The 23161-nt window shown below is 45.0% G+C and overlaps 1 protein-coding gene across 1 annotated transcript in view; it reads left to right on the forward strand.

Moving 5' to 3' along the window:
• The window catches only part of STPG4 (sperm-tail PG-rich repeat containing 4), a 98881-nt gene that overhangs the window by 4000 nt on the left and 71720 nt on the right, over positions 1 to 23161 (forward strand). The window contains 1 exon segment of the mRNA XM_044291280.1: positions 21914 to 21979. Coding sequence (XP_044147215.1) covers positions 21914 to 21979 — 66 coding nt within the window.

A 23161-nucleotide genomic window follows, 5' to 3' on the forward strand; every position in this document is an offset into this window, starting at 1 on the left:
AAAATGCATGAAAACGATCTCTTTTTAAACAACTATATGCTGCTTGGTCGTTCAGTGGGTGATCAGGGGTACCTTTGCACAGGGCTATTATCAGGAATGAACTTTTGTTTGCTATAATCTCCCCAATATTAGTCCCGTGTAAGTGGACCTTTAGAGAAACCATAGGATTCCCTGGAGATTACATCATTCATTGATCCATTCTTCTTGAGGGAATGCTCATCAGAAACGACATGACATATGAGCAGAAGAGAAGCTCCCGTTTTAAGCTGCAGCAGTTATAAGGATAGAGGAGCCCGGGAGAAATCTTTAGGTCTTTACAGAAACCTTATTATCTATGCAGAGAGCCAGAGGAGGCAGGTCTGTGCCTCATCATAAATTACATGCCTCCTCCGGCAGTGCAAGCTCTATGAAGACAGTGAAGCACATACCAGATGATAAATCAGGGCCTGATGTTGTCATAGGTACATTAAAGGGGTGGTCTAGGATTTTACTACTCATGCCTATCCTCAAGATAGGTCATTAAAACCCTGACCAATGGTCTTCCAACAGCCCACTTCCCTTCCAGCTGTTTTGGGGTAGCATCGGAGTGGATGCTACCAGGGGCGTTGCTAGGGTCTCAAAAGATCCAGGGCCCAAGCCCCAATGAATATGGCCCAGTTCTCTAAGTCGCCACCCCCCTCCCCCCACATTTAGCTATACATCAGCACATACCTGTCACATCCAGTGCCTCCAGGTGACGTCTCTGATGTAGATCTTCTCTGTCATCATCTTCTCCATTTGGTCCGTATAACGTCTTTCAGCCGCCTCGTCTCTGCAGAGTGTGACACACAGACATCTTAGTTTCCTCACATTTCTATCATCATCTCCCAACCTGGAGTCCCCACAGTGTTATCCAGCTGCTTGCTGTGCTCCCCAATACCCCCAAATACTACTGCCCCCCCCCACCGTGATAACGCTCCCCAAGAGTGCCACCAATTAGTAGAAGAGCCCTCAGTAGTAATAAGGCCCCCATAGTGCTCTTAGTAGAAATATAGAAATAACAATAAAATAAAAATATCACCCCCTCCCCAGCCATCTCCAACATGCAATCCCATGTAAACATCACCCCTTCAACATAGTCCCATGTAACTAACATTACTCCCTCAACATTCAGTCCCATGTAAGTAAAATCACTCCCTCAGACCCCTTTAACACTCAGTCCCATGTAAATAACATCACTCCCTCCCGCAGCCGCCAATAACATACAGTCCCATGTAAATAACATCACTCCCACAGCCGCCTCCAACATACAGTCCCATGTAAAAACATAATCCCCTCCCATAGCCACCTTCAACATACAGTCCCATGTAAATAACATCACCCTGCCCCAGCCCTCTCCAACATTCAGTCCCATGTAAATAACATAATCCCCTCCCATAGCTGCCTTCATCATTCAGTCCCATGTAAATAACATCACTCCCTCCCACAGCCGCCATCAACATACAGTCCCTGGTAAATAACATCTGTCTCATGTAAATGTCATCCCTCCCTTCAGCCCTAACATACAGTGCCAGTTAAATAACCACAACTCCCAGCATTGCTCTGCTTCTCCCTTCACTTACCTCTCCTCATGTAGCAGATCTCACCACAGCTTCTTCCCCCAGGTCTTCTCCTCTTCACTGCAGTCCTCTCCTGCACTGGTCACATGATGGTGACATCATTGCAGGTCCTTCTCAACCACTGCCTGTTTTACTGGTCACATGACCTGTGATGTCACCACAGGTCCTTTAGCTCTTCCACTGCATTCAATTGTATTGCTGTCCTGAGGAGGGCAATACAGTTGTTTCTAGCTGGCAGGCAGGCCATTCGGGGCCTGGGCCCCTGATGTTTTGTCCCAGGCTCTAAATGTCTGCCTGCCAGCTCGATACAACTGTATTACCCAGGCCCCGATTGTTTTAATCTAGCAATGCCCCTGGACGCTACACAGCTCTGTGCATTGTGTAGTGGATAAGGCTGGTAACCGTCCATTTCACAATGGATGGAGCTACAAGTTAACAGCTGGTTGGTGAAGGTGCAGGGTGTTGGATGCCCACCGATCACACATTGTGGTCTATCCTGAGAAAATGGCCATCAACAGTAAAATCCTGGACAACCCTTTTAAAAGGCCCTTTGAATGGGCCAAGAATCTTAAAGATAATCGCTGAAGAGGGTCCATAGGAATAAGCGATTATCTGGTGGTGTAAATGTACTGCCGATGAATGAGGGAAACACTCATTCATCAGGTAATCCGACTTTTTGTGCACACACAAAAATCGTCGGCAGCAGACTGTGCTGTGTAAACAAAATCTGCTGCCGGCAAATGACAGTATGGGGAAGAGCAATGACGTTAGCGATTGCTCCTCCCCATACTGTCTCATGTAAATGCACCGGCCTCCTTAACCACTTCAACCCCGCTAGCTAAAACCCCCTTAATGACCAGGCCACTTTTTACACTTCTCCACTACACTACTTTCACCGTTTATCGCTCGGTCATGCAACTTACCACCCAAATTAATTTTACCTCCTTTTCTTCTCACTAATAGAGCTTTCATCTGGTGGTATTTCATTGCTGCTGACATTTTAATTTTTTTGTTATTAATCAAAATGTAATGATTTTTTTTGCAAAAAAATGATATTTTTCAATTTCAGATGTAAAATTTTGCAAAAAAAAACGACATCCATATATAAATTTTTTGCTAAATTTATTGTTCTACATGTCTTTGATAAAAAAAGAAATGTTTGGGCAAAAAAAAATGGTTTGGGTAAAAGTTATAGCGTTTACAAACTATGGTACAAAAATGTGAATTTCCGCTTTTTGAAGCAGCTCTGACTTTCTGAGCACCTGTCATGATTCCTGAGGTTCTACAATGCCCAGACAGTAGAAAAACCCCACAAATGACCCCATTTCGGAAAGTAGACACCCTAAGGTATTCGCTGATGGGCATAGTGAGTTCATAGAACTTTTTATTTTTTGTCACAAGTTAGCGGAAAATGATGATTTTTTTTTATGTTTCCTTACAAAGTCTCATATTCCACTAACTTGCGACAAAAAATAAAAAATTCTAGGAACTCGCCATGCCTCTCACGGAATACCTTGGGGTGTCTTCTTTCCAAAATGGGGTCACTTGTGGCGTAGTTATACTGCCCTGGCAATTTAGGGGCCCAAATGTGTGAGAAGTACTTTGCAATCAAAATGTGTAAAAAATGGCTTGCAAAATCCGAAAGGTGCACTTTGGAATATGTGCCCCTTTGCCCACCTTGGCTGCAAAAAAGTGTCACACATCTGGTATTGCCGTACTCAGGAGAAGTTGGGGAATGTGTTTTGGGGTGTCATTTTACATATACCCATGCTGGGTGAGATAAATATCTTGGTCAAATGCCAACTTTGTATAAAAAAATTGGAAAAGTTGTCTTTTGCCAAGATATTTCTCTCACCCAGCATGGTTATATGTAAAATGACACCCCAAAACACATTCCCCAACTTCTCCTGAGTACGGCAATACCAGATGTGTGACACTTTTTTGCAGCCTAGGTGGGCAAAGGGGCACATATTCCAAAGTGCAACTTTCGGATTTCACTGGCCATTTTTTACAGATTTTGATTGCAAACTACTTCTCACACATTTGGGCCCCTAAATTGCCAGGGCAGTATAACTACGCCACAAGTGACCCCATTTTGGAAAGAAGACACCCCAAGGTATTCCGTGAGGGGCACGGCGAGTTCCTAGAATTTTTTATTTTTTGTCACAAGTTAGCGGAAAATATGATTTTTTTTTTCTTTTTTCCTTATACAGGTCATTCTAAAAAAAATTGCATATTGTGATAAAGTTCATTCTTTTCTGTAATGTACTGATAAACATTAGACTTTCATAAATTTTAGATTCATTACACACCAACTGAAGTAGTTCAAGCCTTTTATTGTTTTAATATTGATGATTTTGGCATACAGCTCATGAAAACCCAAAATTCCTATCTCCAAAAATTAGCATATCATGAAAAGGTTCTCTAAACGAGCTATTAACCTAATCATCTGAATCAACTAATTAACTCTAAACACCTGCAAAAGATTCCTGAGGCTTTTAAAAACTCCCAGCCTGGTTCATTACTCCAAACCGCTATCATGGGTAAGACTGCCGACCTGACTGCTGTCCAGAAGGCCATCATTGACACCCTCAAGCAAGAGGGTAAGACACAGAAAGAAATTTCTGAACGAATAGGCTGTTCCCAGAGTGCTGTATCAAGGCACCTCAGTGGGAAGTCTGTGGGAAGGAAAAAGTGTGGCAGAAAACGCTGCACAACGAGAAGAGGTGACCGGACCCTGAGGAAGATTGTGGAGAAGGACCGATTCCAGACCTTGGGGGACCTGCGGAAGCAGTGGACTGAGTCTGGAGTAGAAACATCCAGAGCCACCGTGTACAGGCGTGTGCAGGAAATGGGCTACAGGTGCCGCATTCCCCAGGTCAAGCCACTTTTGAACCAGAAACAGCGGCAGAAGCGCCTGACCTGGGCTACAGAGAAGCAGCACTGGACTGTTGCATGTCATTCGGAAATCAAGGTGCCAGAGTCTGGAGGAAGACTGGGGAGAGGGAAATGCCAAAATGCCTGAAGTCCAGTGTCAAGTACCCACAGTCAGTGATGGTCTGGGGTGCCATGTCAGCTGCTGGTGTTGGTCCACTGTGTTTTATCAAGGGCAGGGTCAATGCAGCTAGCTATCAGGAGATTTTGGAGCACTTCATGCTTCCATCTGCTGAAAAGCTTTATGGAGATGAAGATTTCATTTTTCAGCACGACCTGGCACCTGCTCACAGTGCCAAAACCACTGGTAAATGGTTTACTGACCATGGTATTACTGTGCTCAATTGGCCTGCCAACTCTCCTGACCTGAACCCCATAGAGAATCTGTAGGATATTGGGAAGAGAAAGTTGAGAGACGCAAGACCCAACACTCTGGATGAGCTTAAGGCCGCTATCGAAGCATCCTGGGCCTCCATAACACCTCAGCAGTGCCACAGGCTGATTGCCTCCATGCCACGCCGCATTGAAGCAGTGATTTCTGCAAAAGGATTCCCGACCAAGTATTGAGTGCATAACTGAACATAATTATTTGAAGGTTGACTGTTTTTGTATTAAAAACACTTTTCTTTTATTGGTCGGATGAAATATGCAAATTTTTTTAGATAGGAAATTTGGGTTTTCATGAGCTGTATGCCAAAATCATCAATATTAAAACAATAAAAGGCTTGAACTACTTCAGTTGTGTGTAATGAATCTAAAAATATATGATAGTCTAATGTTTATCAGTACATTACAGAAAATAATGAACTTTATCACAATATGCAAATTTTTTTAGAAGGACCTGTAAAGTCTCATATTCCACTAACTTGCGACAAAAAATATAAAATTCTAGGAACTCGCCATGCCCCTCACGGAATACCTTGGGGTGTCTTCTTTCCAAAATGGGGTCACTTGTGGGGTAGTTATACTGCCCTGGCATTCTAGGGGCCCAAATGTGTGAGTAGTAGTTTGCAATCAAAATCTGTCAAATCTGTAAAAAATGGCCGGTGAAATCCGAAAGGTGCACTTTGGAATATGTGCCCCTTTGCCCACCTAGGCTGCAAAAAAGTGTCACACATCTGGTATCGCCGTACTCAGGAGAAGTTGGGGAATGTGTTTTGGGGTGTCATTTTACATATAACCATGCTGGGTGAGAGAAATATCTTGGCAAAAGACAACTTTTTCAATTTTTTTATACAAAGTTGGCATGTGACCAAGATATTTATCTCACCCAGCATGGGTATATGTAAAATGACACCCCAAAGCACATTCCCCAACTTCTCCTGAGTACGGCGATACCAGATGTGTGACACTTTTTTGCAGCCTAGGTGGGCAAAGGGGCACATATTCAAAAGTGCACCTTTCGGATTTTGCAGGCCATTTTTTACACATTTTGATTGCAAGGTACTTCTCACACATTTGGGCCCTTAAATTGCCAGGGCAGTATAACTACCCCACAAGTGACCCCATTTTGGAAAGAAGACACCCCAAGGTATTCCGTGAGGGGCACGGTGAGTTCCTAGAATTTTTTATTTTTTGTCACAATTATTAGGAAAATTATGATTTTTTTTATTTATTTATTTTTCCTTACAAAGTCTCATATTCCACTAACTTGCGACAAAAAACTCGCCGTGCCCCTCACGGGGAATACCTTGGGGTGTCTTCTTTCCAAAATGGGGTCACTTGTGGCGTAGTTATACTGCCCTGGCAATTTAGGGGCCCAAATGTGTGAGAAGTACTTTGCTATCAAAATCTGTAAAAAATGACCGGTGAAATCCGAAAGGTGCACTTTGGAATGTGGGTCCCTTTGCCCATCTTGGCTGCAAAAAAGTGTCACACATCTGGTATCGCCGTACTCAGGAGAAGTTGGGCAATGTGTTTTGGGGTGTCATTTTACATATAACCATGCTGGGTGAGAGAAATATCTTGGCAAAAGACAACTTTTTCAATTTTTTTATACAAAGTTGGCATTTGACCAAGATATTTATCTCACCCAGCATGGGTATATGTAAAGTGACACCCCGAAACACATTCCCCAGCTTCTCCTGAGTACGGCGATACCACATGTGTGACACTTTTTTGCAGCCTAGATGCGCAAAGGTGCCCAAATTCCTTTTAGGAGGGCATTTTTAGACATTTGGATCCCAGACTTCTTCTCACGCTTTAGGGCCCCTAAAAAGCCAGGGCAGTATAAATACCCCACATGTGACCCCACTTTGGAAAGAAGACACCCCAAGGTATTCAATGAGGGGCCTGGCGAGTTCATAGAATTTTTTTTTTTTTGGCATACGTTAGCGGAAATTGATTTTTTATTTTTATTTTCTCACAAAGTCTCACTTTCCGCTAACTTGGGACAAAAATTTAAATCTTTCATGGACTCAATATGCCCCTCAGCGAATACCTTGGGGTGTCTTCTTTCCAAAATGAGGTCAGTTGTGGGGTGTTTGTACTGCCCTGGCATTTGAGGGTCTCCGCAATCATTACATGTATGGCCAGCATTAGGAGTTTCTGCTATTCTCCTTATATTGAGCATACAGGTAATGAGATTTTTTTTTCCGTTCAGCCTCTGGGCTGAAAGAAAAAAATTAACGGCACAGATTTCTTCATTCGCATCGATCAATGTGGATGAAAAAATCTCTGCCAAAAAAAAAAAAAAGGAGGGGAAAGGCGTCTGCCAGGACATAGGAGCTCCGCCCAACATCCATACCCACTTAACTCGTATGCCCTGGCAAACCAGATTTCTCCATTCACATCAATCGATGTGGATGAATAAATCATTGCCGGGAATTATTATTATTTTTTTTTATATACAAAGTGTTTGCCAAAGCATAGGAACGCCGCCTCCTCCTCAGCTCGTATGCCTCGGCAAACGTATCTGTTACTGCAGAGTAGAAATCTCGTCTTGCAGCGCCGCATACACCGACTTGCGTGTAATCTGACAGCAGCGCAATGCTTCTGTCAGAATGCACATCAGTGCTGCAGCTAGTCGATCGGTTGGTCCACCTGGAAGGTAAAAAAAAAGAAAAAACCAGGCCGCAACGCAATAATTTTATTAACTTTGGAACAGAACATATAAACTTTAACTTTTTGAACTAAACATTAACCTTTTTGCTTACTGGTGTTTTTTTTTTTACCTTTATAGAACAAACCTCTCCTTCCCCATGGGTCAATGTGCAAAGCGCAAATCGCCCAAAGATGTGGCGAAGTGCGTTATGCACTTTGTCCCAGGTGAAAGGAGACGTTTGCAGCAGCTGTGAGTGAATGGGCCCTAATAGCCCTGTGTGCCTGTCCTGGTAAGATGATCCCTATGCTAGGTGTACCTGTGTGTGGTACTTCCGGAAACACTCCCCTAAGCATAGGGCAGGGTGGTCAGGACAGTCAGGACAGAAATAGCGGGTGTCACGCCTTATTCCACTCCTGCTACAGACACAACATCTTTTTCGGGGTGACGGTTGGGTTGAGGTACCAGCAACGACATTGGGGAAATGTCGCTTGTGTAGACGGCTAACTACACTGGTGGATGGGGCCACGGAACCTCCTGGGTACAGGAGGCTCTCGATGATCTCTTCCTGAAATTTGAGGAAGGATCGTGTTCTCCCAGCCTTACTGTAGAGAACAAAACTATTATACAGAGCCAATTGAATCAAATATACAGACACCTTCTTATACCAGCGTCTGGTTCTGCGGGAAACTAAATACGGAGACAACATCTGGTCATTGAAGTCCACCCCTCCCATGTGAAGGTTATAGTCGTGGACTGAGAGGGGCTTTTCAATGTTACGGGTTGCTCGCTCAATTTGTATTGTCGTGTCTGCGTGAATGGAGGAGAGCATGTAAACGTCACGCTTGTCTCTCCATTTCACCGCGAGCAGTTCTTCGTTACACAGTGCGGCCCTCTGCCCCCTTGCAAGACGGGTGCTAACGAGCCGTTGGGGGAAGCCCGCGCGACTAGTTCGCGCGGTACCACAGGCGCCAATCTGTTCTAGAAACAAATGCCTAAAGAGGGCCACACTTGTGTAGAAATTGTCCACATAAAGATGGTACCCCTTGCCGAATAAGGGTGACACCAAGTCCCAGACTATCTTCCCACTGCTCCCCAGGTAGTCAGGGCAACCGACCGGCTCCAGGGTCTGATCTTTTCCCTCATAGACACGAAATTTGTGGGTATAGCCTGTGGCCCTTTCACAGAGCCTTTACAATTTGACCCCATACCGGGCACGCTTGCTTGGGATGTATTGTTTGAAGCCAAGGCGCCCAGTAAAATGTATCAGGGACTCGTCTACGCAGATGTTTTGCTCTGGGGTATACAAATCTGCAAATTTCAGGTTGAAATGGTCTATGAGGGGCCGAATTTTGTGGAGCCGGTCAAAAGCAGGGTGGCCTCTGAGACGGGAGGTGGTGTTGTCGCTAAAGTGCAGGAAACGCAGGATGGTCTCAAATTGTGTCCTGGACATAGCAGCAGAGAACATGGGCGTGTGATGAATTGGGTTCGTGGACCAATATGACCGCAATTCATGCTTTTTAGTTAGACCCATGTTGAGGAGAAGGCTCAAAAAAACTTTCATTTCGGAAACTTGGACTGGTTTCCACCGGAAAGGCTGGGCATAAAAGCTTCCCGGGTTAGCGGTTATAAATTGTGTGGCATACCGATTTGTTTCTGCCACAACTAAGTCTAAGAGCTCCGCAGTCAAGAACAGCTCAAAAAATCCCAGGGCCGAACCGATCTGAGCTGTCTCAACCCGAACTCCAGACTGGGCGGTGAAAGGGGGAACTACAGGTGCGGCTGAAGTTGGGGACTGCCAATCAGGGTTTGCCAGCACCTCAGGGATTCTAGGGGCTCTACGGGCATGTCTTTGCAGTGGCTGCGACGGGGTCACTACTGCACGTGCCACCGTACCAGCTTCAACTGCCCTTCTGGTGCTCGCTACTTCACCATGTTCTACGGCAGTGCTGGTACTAGGTCCAGGAAGGGCTGCGCTGCTGGTGTATGCCTCACCACGTAATCCGACAGCGCCAGCCCCACTCTGCTGCTCTTGAAGCGGATCCTGCGCAACCTGCGGTCTAGCGACACAGGGCCGGGTACGCCTGGTGCTATCAGGGACCTCAGCCTCCTCGTCCGAACTTTGGGTCAGAGAGCCACTGCTTTCTACAGGTTCGTATTCTGACCCGCTAGATTCATCAGATGAGGGTTCCCATTCCTCATCCGACTGGGTCAGAAGCCTGTAGGCCTCTTCAGAAGAATACCCCCTGTTTGACATGTGGGCAACTAAATTTAGGGGTATTCCCTGAGACTACCCAAGAAAAAAAGCAAGCCTGTCTTACAAATGGGAGGCTAGCGAAGTACCGGAGGCCGCTGCGGTTGATAAAAAATATCAAAACTGATTTTTTTTTATCGCCGCAGCGCGTGTAAAGTGAATGTGCAGTGATCAAAAAAAATTATTTTTTGTCACTGCGGTGGGGCGGGCGTGGGTGAACGCACGTGTGGGCGACCGATCAGGCCTGATCGGGCAAACACTGTGTTTTGGGTGGAGGGCAAACTAAAGTGACACTAATACAATTATAGATCTGACCGTGATCAGCGATACGCTAATCAGCGAATAACGGACTGCGGTGCGGTGGGCTGGGCGCTAACTGATCCCTAAACTACCTAACCAAGGGGCCTAAACTATACCTAAAACCTAACGGTCAATACCAGTGAAAAAAAAAAGTGACAGTTTGCACTGATCACTTTTTTCCTTTCACTAGTAATTGACAGGGGCGATCAAAGGGTTAATTGGGGTTCAGGGGGGGTGATCTGGGGCTAGTATATGGTGTTTGGTGTACTCACTGTGTAGCCTGCTCCTCTGCTGGATCCAACCGACGAAAAGGACCAGCAGAGGAGCAGGCCAGCCATATAACAGATCATATTTACAAATATGATCTGCTATCTGGCTTGTCATTGGTTTTTTAAAAATCAGCAACCTGCCAGCCGCGATCATTGGCTGGCAGGTTGCTGACGAAATGCTCCTTGAACTTTTGCCGGCCCGCGATGCGCATGCGCGGGCCGGCTGTGACCGAAATCTCGCGTCTCGCGAGATGACGCACGGATGCGTCCAGGAGGAGTAAATCAACCACCTCCCGGACGCATCCGTGCGTTAGGCGGTCCGGAGGTGGTTAATCAGCGAGCAGTAGATTGTCGGGAAGTAACGCTTCCTTCCCTAAAATCTGCTGCTCTGTTGTCCCGTTTAAAGGGACCTTAAGGCAGATGAGCTTTAGTTATTGCATCCGTCATTTTCATCACGGATAACATAGCAAAGAAGTAAACTACTAAACAAAGAAGAAAAGCTCACGACATTCAAAGTGCATATATCCTGAGCTTCCAACAGGCTAAAATATAAGTATGGCAGTGCCTGGTACTGCAGTTGAACAAATTTTAGTCCCATTCACATGAATGGCCTGACCAGTAGCAACATGCAATGCCACACTTATATTAACACTGTGTCGGGTACTGCGGGGAAGGTGCTCCAGCAAGGAATGCTGCTCCTTAGTTCTGGTAGTCAGTGGGGGGTCCTAGGAGTGGAATCCTCACCAATCATACATTAATAGCCTATACTAAGGACTAAATATCAAGTATATCCTGGAAAATACTACTAATGCCTACAACAGGGATCAGCAACCTCCGGCACTCCAGCTGTTGTGAAACTACAACTCCCAGCATGCTCCACTCACTTCTATGGGAGTTCTGAGAATAGCCAAGCAAGTGTGCATGCTGGGAGTTGCAGTTTCACCACACCTGGATTGTCGTCAGTTGCTGACCCCTGGACTACAAGAATATTTCATGTGATGTATAATGTTATATTATTACCTTACATATTACAGGTTTGACTACACTGTGCATTGTGGTCGAGCTCCTCTGTATAGCCTGCAGCTGGGTGTCATGGCAAACTCTAGCATTACTGGTATGTGGAAGCTGCTGGGGGCCATTGTCTTGGCTGTCCGGTTGGTCCACATGTCAACATATTGTAGGTAAGTTTAGAACCCATTGCTGTAGTTACTAAAGTAGAGTACTAGAGTAGTAAAATGTCTGCACTGAAGATAAGAAGGAGCAATCAACAGATCAAAAGATATACGAAGGTAACACATATCCTTTATCTTTCATGGATGGTGGTAGTTTATATCTATGATGTCAACTTTGGAATAAGTATGGGCTTTTGAGGGACAAAGGTGACAGAAGGTTCAGGCAAAACTGGAAGATACACATGGCCGCTCCAGTACTGGGAACATTTTGCAGATTTTGAAGCTACTCTTCAATATTGGAGACAATTGCAGTAGTAGATTCATGTGTACAATGTGAATTTTTTGGATTTTTTTAAACCTTCTGATCGAGTGATCGATTTAAACCCAACATGAAACTTCTTGGTCTAACAAAAATACAACATTCTTAGAGTTTTTGTAAATGCTCAGATTACAATTTTTAGCCTGAAGACATAGGAATGAGTGCAAGTTTCATTTTTCATTTTGTCGTTTTTCTTTTGCCTTTTCGATAGTGTAGTTGACACTGTAGCAACAATGCTTAAATATTCCAGAAAACACTTCAAGTGAAGCTGTCACATTGAACATGGTGTCTGAGCTTCAAGCAGCATGTTATAGAGCAGGAGGAACTGAACAGATTGATATAAAGTTTTGTGGAAAAGGATTCAGTATAACTTGTATTTTATTTGTGAAATAACACATTATATGCTTTGGAGTCCAGTGGGTGGTCTTATGCACTGATTGACAGCCTCCCCTGTATGCGCAGTCATACAGGGATAGCTGAGGACTCTTAGCACTCTGCTCAGTATAAGCGCTCATGCGTATGACCGTATGTATTTTGTGGTCCGCAAAACATGGATCCACAAAAAAACTCATTAGAACCTAATTGTTTATTTGCTGTTCATTGCTAATAGCTACACAGTTTTGCTGATTGTTGGGTTACCTCCCCCTTTTTGGCCCTAATGAGTCAATTGACACTGTCTGCTGTTCTAAAAGTTCAAACAAAGAAATTCCTAGACAGGGAGTAGAATACATGCAGTGACGTCAAAAAAGTATATCCAGAAAACCATAATTTTTTTGTAAAAAAAACTAACAAAAAGAAACATAACATATTCACACAAAGTCTTCTGGCCATTTCACTTTTTTCACTTTTTGTTATGTTGCAGCCTTGTCCTAAATAATTTTGCATTATTCTGCACTCAATACCCCATGATGACAAAAGTGAAAGCAGAAAGTTGAAATCTTTTCTAATTTATTGAAAAGGTAAAACTAAAATCTTGCATTGACATAGGTATTCAATCCCTTAACTTAGGACTTCGTTGAACAACCTTTGGCAGCTATTAAAGCCTCCAGTCTTTTTGGGTACGATGTACAAGCTGGATTTGTGGATTTCTTATATGCAAATCCACTCAAGCTCTGTCAGGTTGGATGGGGACCATCAGTGGGTAGATATTTTCAGGTCTCTCCAGAGATGTTCGATTGGGTTCATTCAGGTCTCTGGCTGGACCACTCAAGAACATTCACAGAGTTGTCCCTAAGCCACTCCTGACTTAGGGACATTGTCATTGTCTTGTTGGAAGGTGAATCTTTGGCCCAGTCTGAGGTCCAGAGCACTCGAGGTCAGGTTTTAATTAAGAATATCTTTGTACTTTGTGCTTTCCCTCATCCCTGACCAGTCTCCCTGTCCCAGCCACTGAAAAACAATCCTACAGCATGATGCTGCCACCACCATGCTTCAGTGTAGGGATGCTATTGGGCAGGTAATGAGCAAAGTATAGTTTACTCCAGATATAACGCTTACAATTCATGCCAAAAAGTTAAATTTTTGGTCCATCAGACCAGAGGATCTTGTTTCTCATAGCCTGAGAGTCCTTTAGGTGCGTTTTTTGCAAAATCCTGGCAGCTTCCAGGTGTCTTTTACTGAGGAGAGGCTTCTTTCTGGCTATTCTGCCATAAAGCCCAGATTGGTGAAGTGTTGCAGTGATGGTTGACCTGCTGGAAGTTTCTACCATCTGTAGCTCAACCAGAGTGACCATTGGGTTCTAGGTCACCTCTCTTACCAAGGCCCCTTTCCCTCAATTACTTAGTTTGGTGGGGAGGCCAGCTCTAGGAAGAGTCTTGGTTGTTCATAGCTTCTTTGATTTAACAATTAGTGAGGCCACTGTGCTCTTTGGAACTTTCAGTGCACAAGAAATGTTTTTGTACCCTTCTCCAGATATGTGCCTCCACACAACCCTGTCTCCGAGCTCTATAGGCAGTTCTTTCCTACTAATGGCTTGGCTTTTGCTCCGACATGCATTGTCAACTGTGAGACCTTATATTGTTGGGGTTGTAAGTCTTTCCAAATCATGTTCAATCAACTGAATTTACGATAGGTGGAACAATCAAGGTGTAGAAACATCTCAGAGATGATTAAGAGAAATGGGAGGCTCCCCAGAACTAAATTTCATGTGTCATAGCAAAGACTTAATACATTTCCAAAATTAGGTCAACAATTTTTTAAATTTGGGTTATTGAGGGTAGATTGATGGGAGAGTTGATTTTTTTTTTTTAAGCACAAAGTCACAACATAAAGTGTGGAAAAAAAGTGAAAAGGTTTGAAGACTTTCTGAGTATACAGTATGTCATAATATAATTTGATAGAAATGTCCCTCTACAAGGGTCGGCACATGAAAGAGAGTTATCACGTATCCACAGGATCAGTATTATGCATGTGTGGGCACCGATACTTTGAAACCAGGGACACAGATCCCCCATTCTCATGATCATGGGAGACCTGATGGTCGGATCCCCAGTAATCATCTATTCATCTGCTATTTTCTTGATAGGTGATAAGTCTTTTGTGGATGATCCCCTTTAAGGGCCGCACCCTATTTGGGGCCATCAGGTCTAAATGATGAGTTTGTCAAACTCCTTAGATGCTGCAGTTTCTATTGAGCACATCTAAGGGGTTAAATGGGTGAGATTGGAGGTTTCTTTTGACCTTCAGGAACTGACACATGCACATTCAGATGTATGGAACAGATTTACAGAAAGGTCTGCAACAAATCTACTGCACATCCTAATAATGTTGGGAGTCATTCTATTTTGTGCAATATAGATAATAAGCCCCTGGAAAGAGGGGGCCATCTCTGGTTGGTCACAACCTAGGAGGCAAGACCACAAGATCTGCCTTATTATTAAATAAGAGGGCAGGGAAATGACCTAGATCAGCGGTCCCCAACCACCGGGCCGCGGCCCGGGACCGGGCCCTGGAAGATTGTTTGCCGGGCCGCGGCCATACAGAGGAGGCGAGACGCCAGGGCAGGGGGGAGGGCCCGCGGCCCCACAAGTGCTTTTTTTCAGTGCGGCGGCCGGGCCCTCCCTATATTTTGAGTGCGCCTGCGCTGCATAACCTGTTGTAATCCCGTGACCTCCTGCGGCGGGTCTCGCGTCGCGGGATCACTGCTGGAATGACACGCGGTGCGCCGCAGGCAGAGCCACGGGATCGCGCATCGAACTGAAGCCCGCCACAGCCTGCAAGTACGGGGGCAGATGGTCAGTGGCACTAATGTTTGAATTTAGAAAGTGGTGAGCCCGCACCGGCCATATGAGGGGAGGGCAGGGCAGGGACAGCAAATAATGAGGGGCAAAAACTGAAATTATATATATATATACATATATATATATATATATAGATAGATAGAGAATGGGGGCTAAATGAAATATAGGTAGAGAGGGGCCTCTGACAAAACATTGGCAATTATAACTGGGTTATTATTGCCAAAGTTTTGTCAGTGGCCCCTCTCTACCTATATTTCATTTAGCCCCCATTCTCTATATATTTCCTTTTCATATTGCTCCCTCATTATTTGCTGCCCCTGCCCTAATATCATATCACATTATAATAACCGGCACTAATGTCTGAATTCGGAAAGGGGGACCCACGCCGGCCATATGAGGGCAGGGGCAGCAAATAATGAGGGGGCAAAATGAAAATGAAATATATACAGAGAGGGGCAAAAAATGAAATATATAGGAGTGGGGGCAAAATGAAATATAGTGAGAAAGGGGGCGACCTGACAAAACTTTGGCAATAATAACCACGTCGGCCACATGAGGGGCACGGTGGTGCTCATGGTTATTATTGCCACAGGGGGGGGGCAAATTTAAAGGTTGCCCTGGGGCCCATATTAATTCTAGTTACCCCACTGCGCCAGACGCATGCGTGCCCGACGCGCATATCACACACAGCGTGCGGCCGTACAGCGGGTCGGAAAAAGAGTGTTCGTTCCTTCTAATTGTGATGCCGGCCAGCCACTGCCACCAATATGAAAGCTGAAAAGGGCTAGTGAGGGATGGTTAGCTCAGTGCAGCAGAGACCCTAGTCAGTTTTGAGCCACATTTTAATAATACATGTAATAGTTATCTATTTTAACATGAACCTTGTGTTTTTTTTTTTTTTTTTTTTTTTTAATTAAAGTTTTATTGTTTTTCAACAAGAAACAAGGGGTAACAGGGTACCAAGGTAAAAGCACGCAGGCCTTATCAGAGTCATGAAGTAAGACGAATACATTACAGCATATTCCACTTGATAGTATCACATTAATCTAGACTGCATATTCAGGTCAATCATAAGCAATACGATATCACGCGCAGCAGCCTCACATTGGGGAGTAAATAGCATATCATTAAACAGTATCAACCTTGCTCGACCTGGCTATGGAGAAACACCTTAATTTTGTTCGTATATGTATAGAACACAACAGTCGAGGACCAATGTACAGCAGGGGGGGGGAATAAAGGACCAAACCTACGTGCGACATCTTGACTCCCTACATTGGCTCCCACCTCCCTTTGTAGATAGAATAAGGACTTCCGGAAGGGGAGTCAATAGTGAATCTGCTGGTCACCCAGAACTGTAGCGCGACTTCGCCATGCTAGATAGTAGTTCATTTTTGTGGATTCCTGAAATCTGCCCAGAGTGCCCAATTCTTCAGAAAAGTGCCATGAGCACGCATTTCCCAAGAGGATAATTCTTCAAACCTTTGGATTTGATCTAATTTTTGGATCCAGTCTTCCACAGTTGGGATGTGGGACTGAAGCCAATGTTTGGGAAGCAAGAGGCGCGCTGCTATAAGCATTTGCTTAAACATATAAGGCAGTTTCCCCCTGTGATCAGATGAGGGGAAAGAGAGAAGAGCCAGCTGTGGGGAAGGTTGGATGGAGGTCCTACAGATCTCGTTTGAATGGGCAAATATCTCAGTCCACCATTTATGAATAATAGGGCAGGTCCACCATATATGTATGAATGTACCCCTTTCCCCATGGCACCTCCAGCATACGTCCGAGGCCGAATTGGAATATAAAGATGTTTTATCAGGCGTATTGTACCATCTGGTGAGAATCTTATAATTATTCTCTTGAATTCGAACGCAGCGAGAGGCCCCATGGGGAGAGCTCAGGAGACCAGGAAGCTTGTCATATGGAATAACTACATCTAGATCCCTCTCCCAACCCATAATGAATGCCGGTTTTACGAGCAAAGGTGGCGAGCGGATCCTACCATGAATCATCGATATAACTTTCTTGGGAGGGGAGTGAGAAGAGATGATTGATTCAAACCACCCTATGGGGCGATAAAGGTCTCCTATCTGTACATGTTGTTTTAGATAAGCTCTAAGGTACGTAATAGCAAAGGTGTCACATGGGCGGGGGTTTAAAAGGCCTTTCATCGAGTGGTAATCCAACCATTCACCTGTATGTAGTGTCAGAGCCACTAGCTGTAAAGGTGTGGATTTAAGCTCTTGAGAGGTAGCAGCACGTAAAGTAAGAGGGGCAGTGTCTATGATGTCCTTTACTGTCAGAAGCGGGGAGGGGAAAGGAACGGAGTTATGTGAGGACAAGAACCATTTCCAGACCTCTAGCGCTGTTTTTATTAATGGGTAAGGGGCATATTGACTCGGGTTGATCGTTTGGGAACCAAGAAGTAAAGCCCTAGGGGAGCTTTGTAGAATATCCACTTCTGCTTCCACTAAGAGCGAGTGGGGGGGAGGCCGCAACCATGCCACTACTCGGGCTAGGAGGATAGCCCTACCATGGTTTTCAGGATTTGGCAGGCCAATCCCTCCCTCATGTCTGGGCCTGGCAAGCAAAGAGTACGACAGCCTTGCTTTTTTGTTATTCCAAATAAAGGCCCTAAACTTTTTAGCTATTTGCTCATAATAGTGTCTGGGGACTGTGATGGGCAATACCTGTTGAAGATAAGTTAGGCGTGGAAGGATCAGTGATGCGAGGAGGTTCTTGCGGCCGAACCACGAGAGAGTTGGGTTAGACTGTGCCAGTTTATCTAATGCTTCGAATATGGATTCCCTTAGGGGGGTGTAATTAAGGGAAAAAAGATCCTGAATATTAGGGCTAATTTTGACTCCTAAGTAAGTGATCGTGGGTGAGGACCAATTAAAGGGTGAACCTACCCTTAGCTGATTTATTGTAGATTGGGGCACCCCTACGCAAAGGACTAAGGATTTGTTAGCATTGATTTTAAAATCCGAAGCTGCACTGAAGCAGTTTAAATGATATTGAATACGCGGTAGGGAAGCCTTAGGGTTGTTTGTCATTATGAACCTTGTGTTTTGTTATGCGCGTGAATCAGTCAGCGCCGACCATCACCCACTAAGCCCTGCCCACCCCCGAAGCCCCGCCCAAGACCTAAGCCCGCCCCCCGGTCCCTGGGAAAATTGTCTGACATGAAACTGGTCCTTGGTGCAAAAAAGGTTGGGGACCACTGACCTAGATGCCATGTAAAGGGAATGGCGAGGGAAACAAACACCGGGAAGGGGGGGGGGGGGGCATTATCCAATTATCCCTTTGTGACTTTTTGGGGGTGTAGAGCTTGCCACTTTGCCAAAAAAAAAGTGGGTCAGGAGTAGGGTAATGCCAGGGGCTGCTATAGCCAGACTGTTACATTTATTATAATTTATGCCAGGAATCTAGTGAGATTATAGTGGAAATCTACACAAGCTGCCTTGCTGGTGTGGACTTTCATTTTGGAGCATGGACCTGCTCAGTTGTGCCTAAATTATGTTTGAGGTGTGCGCCTTTTAATAATTGTGACAGATCGAACTCACTATTTGCTGAACAGAAATTTGTTGAGAAGAAACCTGGGTTTTGGTTTTGTTTCAGCATCAGTCCCACCAGGGGTGTAGCTATAGGGGAAGCAGGGGATGCGGCTGCTTTGGGGCCCATCCAGGAGGAGGAGGACTAAATGATTTGGTCAGGGCCCCCTCAACAGTATTACACAATGAAATTATATACAGTGACAGTACAGACAGTGTAGGAAATGGATGGAACAGCTGCCGAGCCTGGTCTGAGAGAGCGATCTTTAGGCTGGGTTCACACCTGAGCGTCCTGACCTGAGCGCTGTGTATGCGCGATTCTCCGGCGTCTCACCTACGCGGCTCCAGTAGTATGCGAACGCCCATTGTCGCGCGTTCCCGGAAGTCTATGTACGGGAACGCGCGACAAGACGCCCCAAAGTCGCTCATGTACTTTTTTGAGCGTCGGGCGTTTTACAGCGCGTTCGTACGCGCTGTAAAACGCCCAGGTGAGAACCATTCCCATAGGGAAGCATTGGTTTCTCCTTGTTGAGCGTTTTACAGCGCGTAGGAACGCGCTGTAAAACGCTCAGGTGTGAACCCAGCCTTACTGGCCAAAGGAATGGGGGCGGCATGAAAGGAAGGGGTTGTAAAAAAATTACTGGGGGATGGGGCCCCATTCAAAAATTTGCTGTGGCGCCCAGTCATTTCTAGCTACGCCACTGAGTCCCACCAGCGGGACCATCCACCAATCTATCCAAAATGTATGAAATCCAGACAGGAAAATAGTCCAGATGACAGTAGATGCAAGGACGTACAAGAATGAATGGAGAACACAGGAGATGAGTTCCCGCCATTGCTCTCTGTAATTATTGGCACACAGAGAACTTCCCTAGTCCAGCTGCTGTGCTCACCGTGTTTAGTTAATGTAAATTCGTCCTGACGAGTGATACAAAATAAATAGGGAGTCGGATTTAACTATAGCGATGAACACAGACATGGAAAGATAGGGCTGCTTTGCAATATTTGTTAAGCTTGGTGGGAAAACTGGTCCAACAGGGTGTCTCAGGGTTGGGTGTGACAGCCACATGACTACCACCCATTAACACCCTAATCATCATGTACCTAGTGAAGGGTAGCATCCCAGCGTGATCAGATAAGTGTCCGAAACCAGTTATTTATATATTAGTTTTCAGGCACAAGGGAGATGATAAATCTCCCCCTTAGGGATCATGTACAAGCCCATATGTATTTTGCAAATCCGCAAAAAAAATCGCATCTGTTGTTTTATGCGGATCCATTGTAATAATGCCTATCCTTGTCCGCAAAACGGACAAGAATCCTATCTTTTTGGTGGAACGGGAATGCACATAGAGTCATTTCCGTTTTTTCGAGGACCTATTGAACTGAATAGTTCCGCATATGAGCGGCAAAAAAGACGCAGAAAAAAATACGTTTGTGTGCATGAGCCCTTAGTGTTTTTTTTTTTTGTTTGTTTCTGGTGCGTGTATTGCAGTAAAAATGTCAGTTTCAGATGTTAGCTGACAGTCTATGGGAAATATGTAAGGCAGGACACACAAGATTTTTTTTTTCTATTGGCATTTTTGTTAAATAGGTGAATTTTGGGTCTGTGGTGTGTATTGAAAAACTCAGCATCCTGAAACGTTTTTTTCTGGTGTTTTGACATCTCCTCTATAGGGGTAAAAATGGCAGAAAAAAAGTGGTTCACACGGTCATAAAAAAAAAAAAATTGCTAAAAAAAACCTCATGGTGGTTAGAAAAAACACAAGTGGCTTCTATGATGCTTTTTTTAGTGGTAGGAAAAAAAAGCAAGTGCAAATTCTTGCGTGTAGGGAGCCTTAGGAAGTTATTTCTTCTCATGTAGTGCTCCTTCTCAATTTAAATAAGAGGTTCTTCAGTAGCTGCAGTAAGCATTAGGCTTCATGCTCATGACCGTATCCGTAGTTCAGCCCTAAACCACAAATCCACATAAAACGGACACCTTCCATGCGCATCCTGTATTTTTTCTCACTCTCATCATCCGCATTCATGTGGTCGGGCCACAAATGATAGAACCTGTTCTATTATTGTCCATTTGGTTGTTTTGCAGGATGCTCACGGACCGCATTTGTATTTTGCGGATCCGTGTGTAAGAGGTCTAAATGACTATTCTCATCCACAATGTTTGGCAGAACGGTCACACGGATCTGCGAAATATGGATGTGTGCACAGCCCCATAGAAATGACTGGGTCAGCGTGCTATACGCAAGAAAATGCAGATGTCACACAGAACAAAAATATGGTTGCGTGCATGAGGCCTTATAAGCTCTCTGCCAGACTTAAAGGGGTTGTCTCATCTGAGACAATGGGGGCATATCGCTAGGACCCGCACCTATATTGAGAACTGAAACGGCAAGGCGGTGGCTGGAGGACTCCGGTCCGGCCATTACCAAGCGCTCTCCCCATAGAAGTGAATGGAAGCGCACCACGCATGACAGCCACCGCTTCCATTCACTTCTATGGGTCAACGGAAATAGCCAGCTTTCGTCTATTTTCTGCAGCCCCATAGAAATGAATGGAGGGCGGCTGTGAATGCTCAGTGCGTCCTCCACCACTTTTGGGGCTCCGTTTAGGAGATAGGTGCAGGTCCCAGCAGTGGAACTTACACCTATCAGACAATGTGGGCTTATCCTGGCAATATGCCCCCATTGTCTCAGACGAGACAACCCCTTTACAGAACTCTTCTGGCCTTCAGGAGTGAATAGGAAATACCTAACTACCTCTTTACTCTCCAAAAGAAGTTCTGCAGCAGCTAGGATGTATGTTATGAGGAATAATATACCTACTGCTATGTTATAAAGAACATTACATGCCTCTGTGATCTCTGTACATAAGACGTCACCAGGAACTGTGACATTTCCACTTGCGTCAGTGGCTAGGTGTTTATGTGTAAAGTATTTGCAGCTCTGGGTGTGATTGTTGTGGAGCAAACAAATGTATTCAATGGGACAAAAAGAACCATAGCAACCAATCACAGCACGGCTTTCATTTCTCAAGAGCAGAATGTGAAATGAAAGCCGCGCTGTGATTGGTTGCTACGGGCAACTTTCCCCATGTAGTATTTTACATGTATTATAGGAACTATGGATCCTATTACTGATGTACTGACGTGTATATAGTTTAGCTCATGTGATGTTATCTGTGGTAAAATAAATGATTTATTGCAGCTCATTGGGTACATGTTCTTGTTAACAGGCTCCAGAGAGCGAACAGGAGAAGCTGTATACGGAGAGGGATGCATGGTGGCTATATTCATTCAGGGTGAGCATGCATGTGTATACATTATATATTGGAGTGGTACAAGGTGTTATGGATGGCTAGGCCCAGACCTACCCCTATTCTGTAGTTACAATCATATATGCAGTATCTGGGCATATTACTGAAAGGAGGCACATATCAGGGCATATTACTGTGCGGGGGCACATATCAGACATATTACTGTGAGGGGGCACATATCAGGGCATATTACTGTGCGGGGGCACATATCAGGCATATTACTGTGAGGGGGGCACATATCAGGGCATATTACTTTGAGGGGGCACAAAACTGGGCATATTACTTTGAGGGGGCACAAAACTGGGCATATTACTGTGAGGGGGGAACATAACTGGGCATATTACTGTGAGGGGGCACATAACTGGGCATATTACTGTGAGGGGGCACATAACTGGGCATATTACTGTAATGGGGAACATATCTGGGCATAACTACTATGAGTGGGCACATATCTGGGCCTCACTACTGTGAGGGGACACTTATCTGGGCATAATCTGTGAAGGGGCACAATGTGGGCATAAATACTGTGTGGTGGCATAAAGGGGGAATAATTACTATGTGGGAGCAATTAGAGGACTGGATGGGATTAGGTGTATAGTTATGCTTTGGATGGAGTTAGAGAAGTGGCCTAGTGCAGAAAAATGTTTGCTGTGAGAAACTTAGCGCGCCACACATAGTGCCCCTCTTCCTTCTGTTCAAAAGTTGGGACGTATGGACACAGGGCAGGAAGCAATTTTTTACTTCTCTATTCATTCCTATGAGACTGACATTGAGGTTCCCGTAGGAATACATACAGAAACTCGCTTCTTGTCCATAAGATGCTGTGTTATTTGAAAAGTCAGAATGTTGGTCACATGACACAGCTGAGGATCAGAAGGGAGGTTATAACTCACCCGTAAGAAAATTACCTTCACTACATGTTGCATCATGTACTTTACTAACAGGTTAGAGAATCAACAATTTTGTGGGAGTACTTCTTTAATACTTGGGGGATTTAATACTTGGACTATGTTTCAGCATGATCTAGGCGTGGCCGGAACTAACAATCCTGGCCCAGCCCTCTTTGGAGCTTAGAGTGGGGCCAGGGCCGGCCTTTGGGGTGTGCGGCCGCACAGGGCGCCATAGCAACAGGGGCGCCGGGCGGCCGACAGCCCGCAATGTAATATG

The sequence above is a fragment of the Bufo gargarizans genome, chromosome 4 (assembly GCF_014858855.1).
Source record: "Bufo gargarizans isolate SCDJY-AF-19 chromosome 4, ASM1485885v1, whole genome shotgun sequence".
NCBI lineage: Eukaryota > Metazoa > Chordata > Amphibia > Anura > Bufonidae > Bufo > Bufo gargarizans.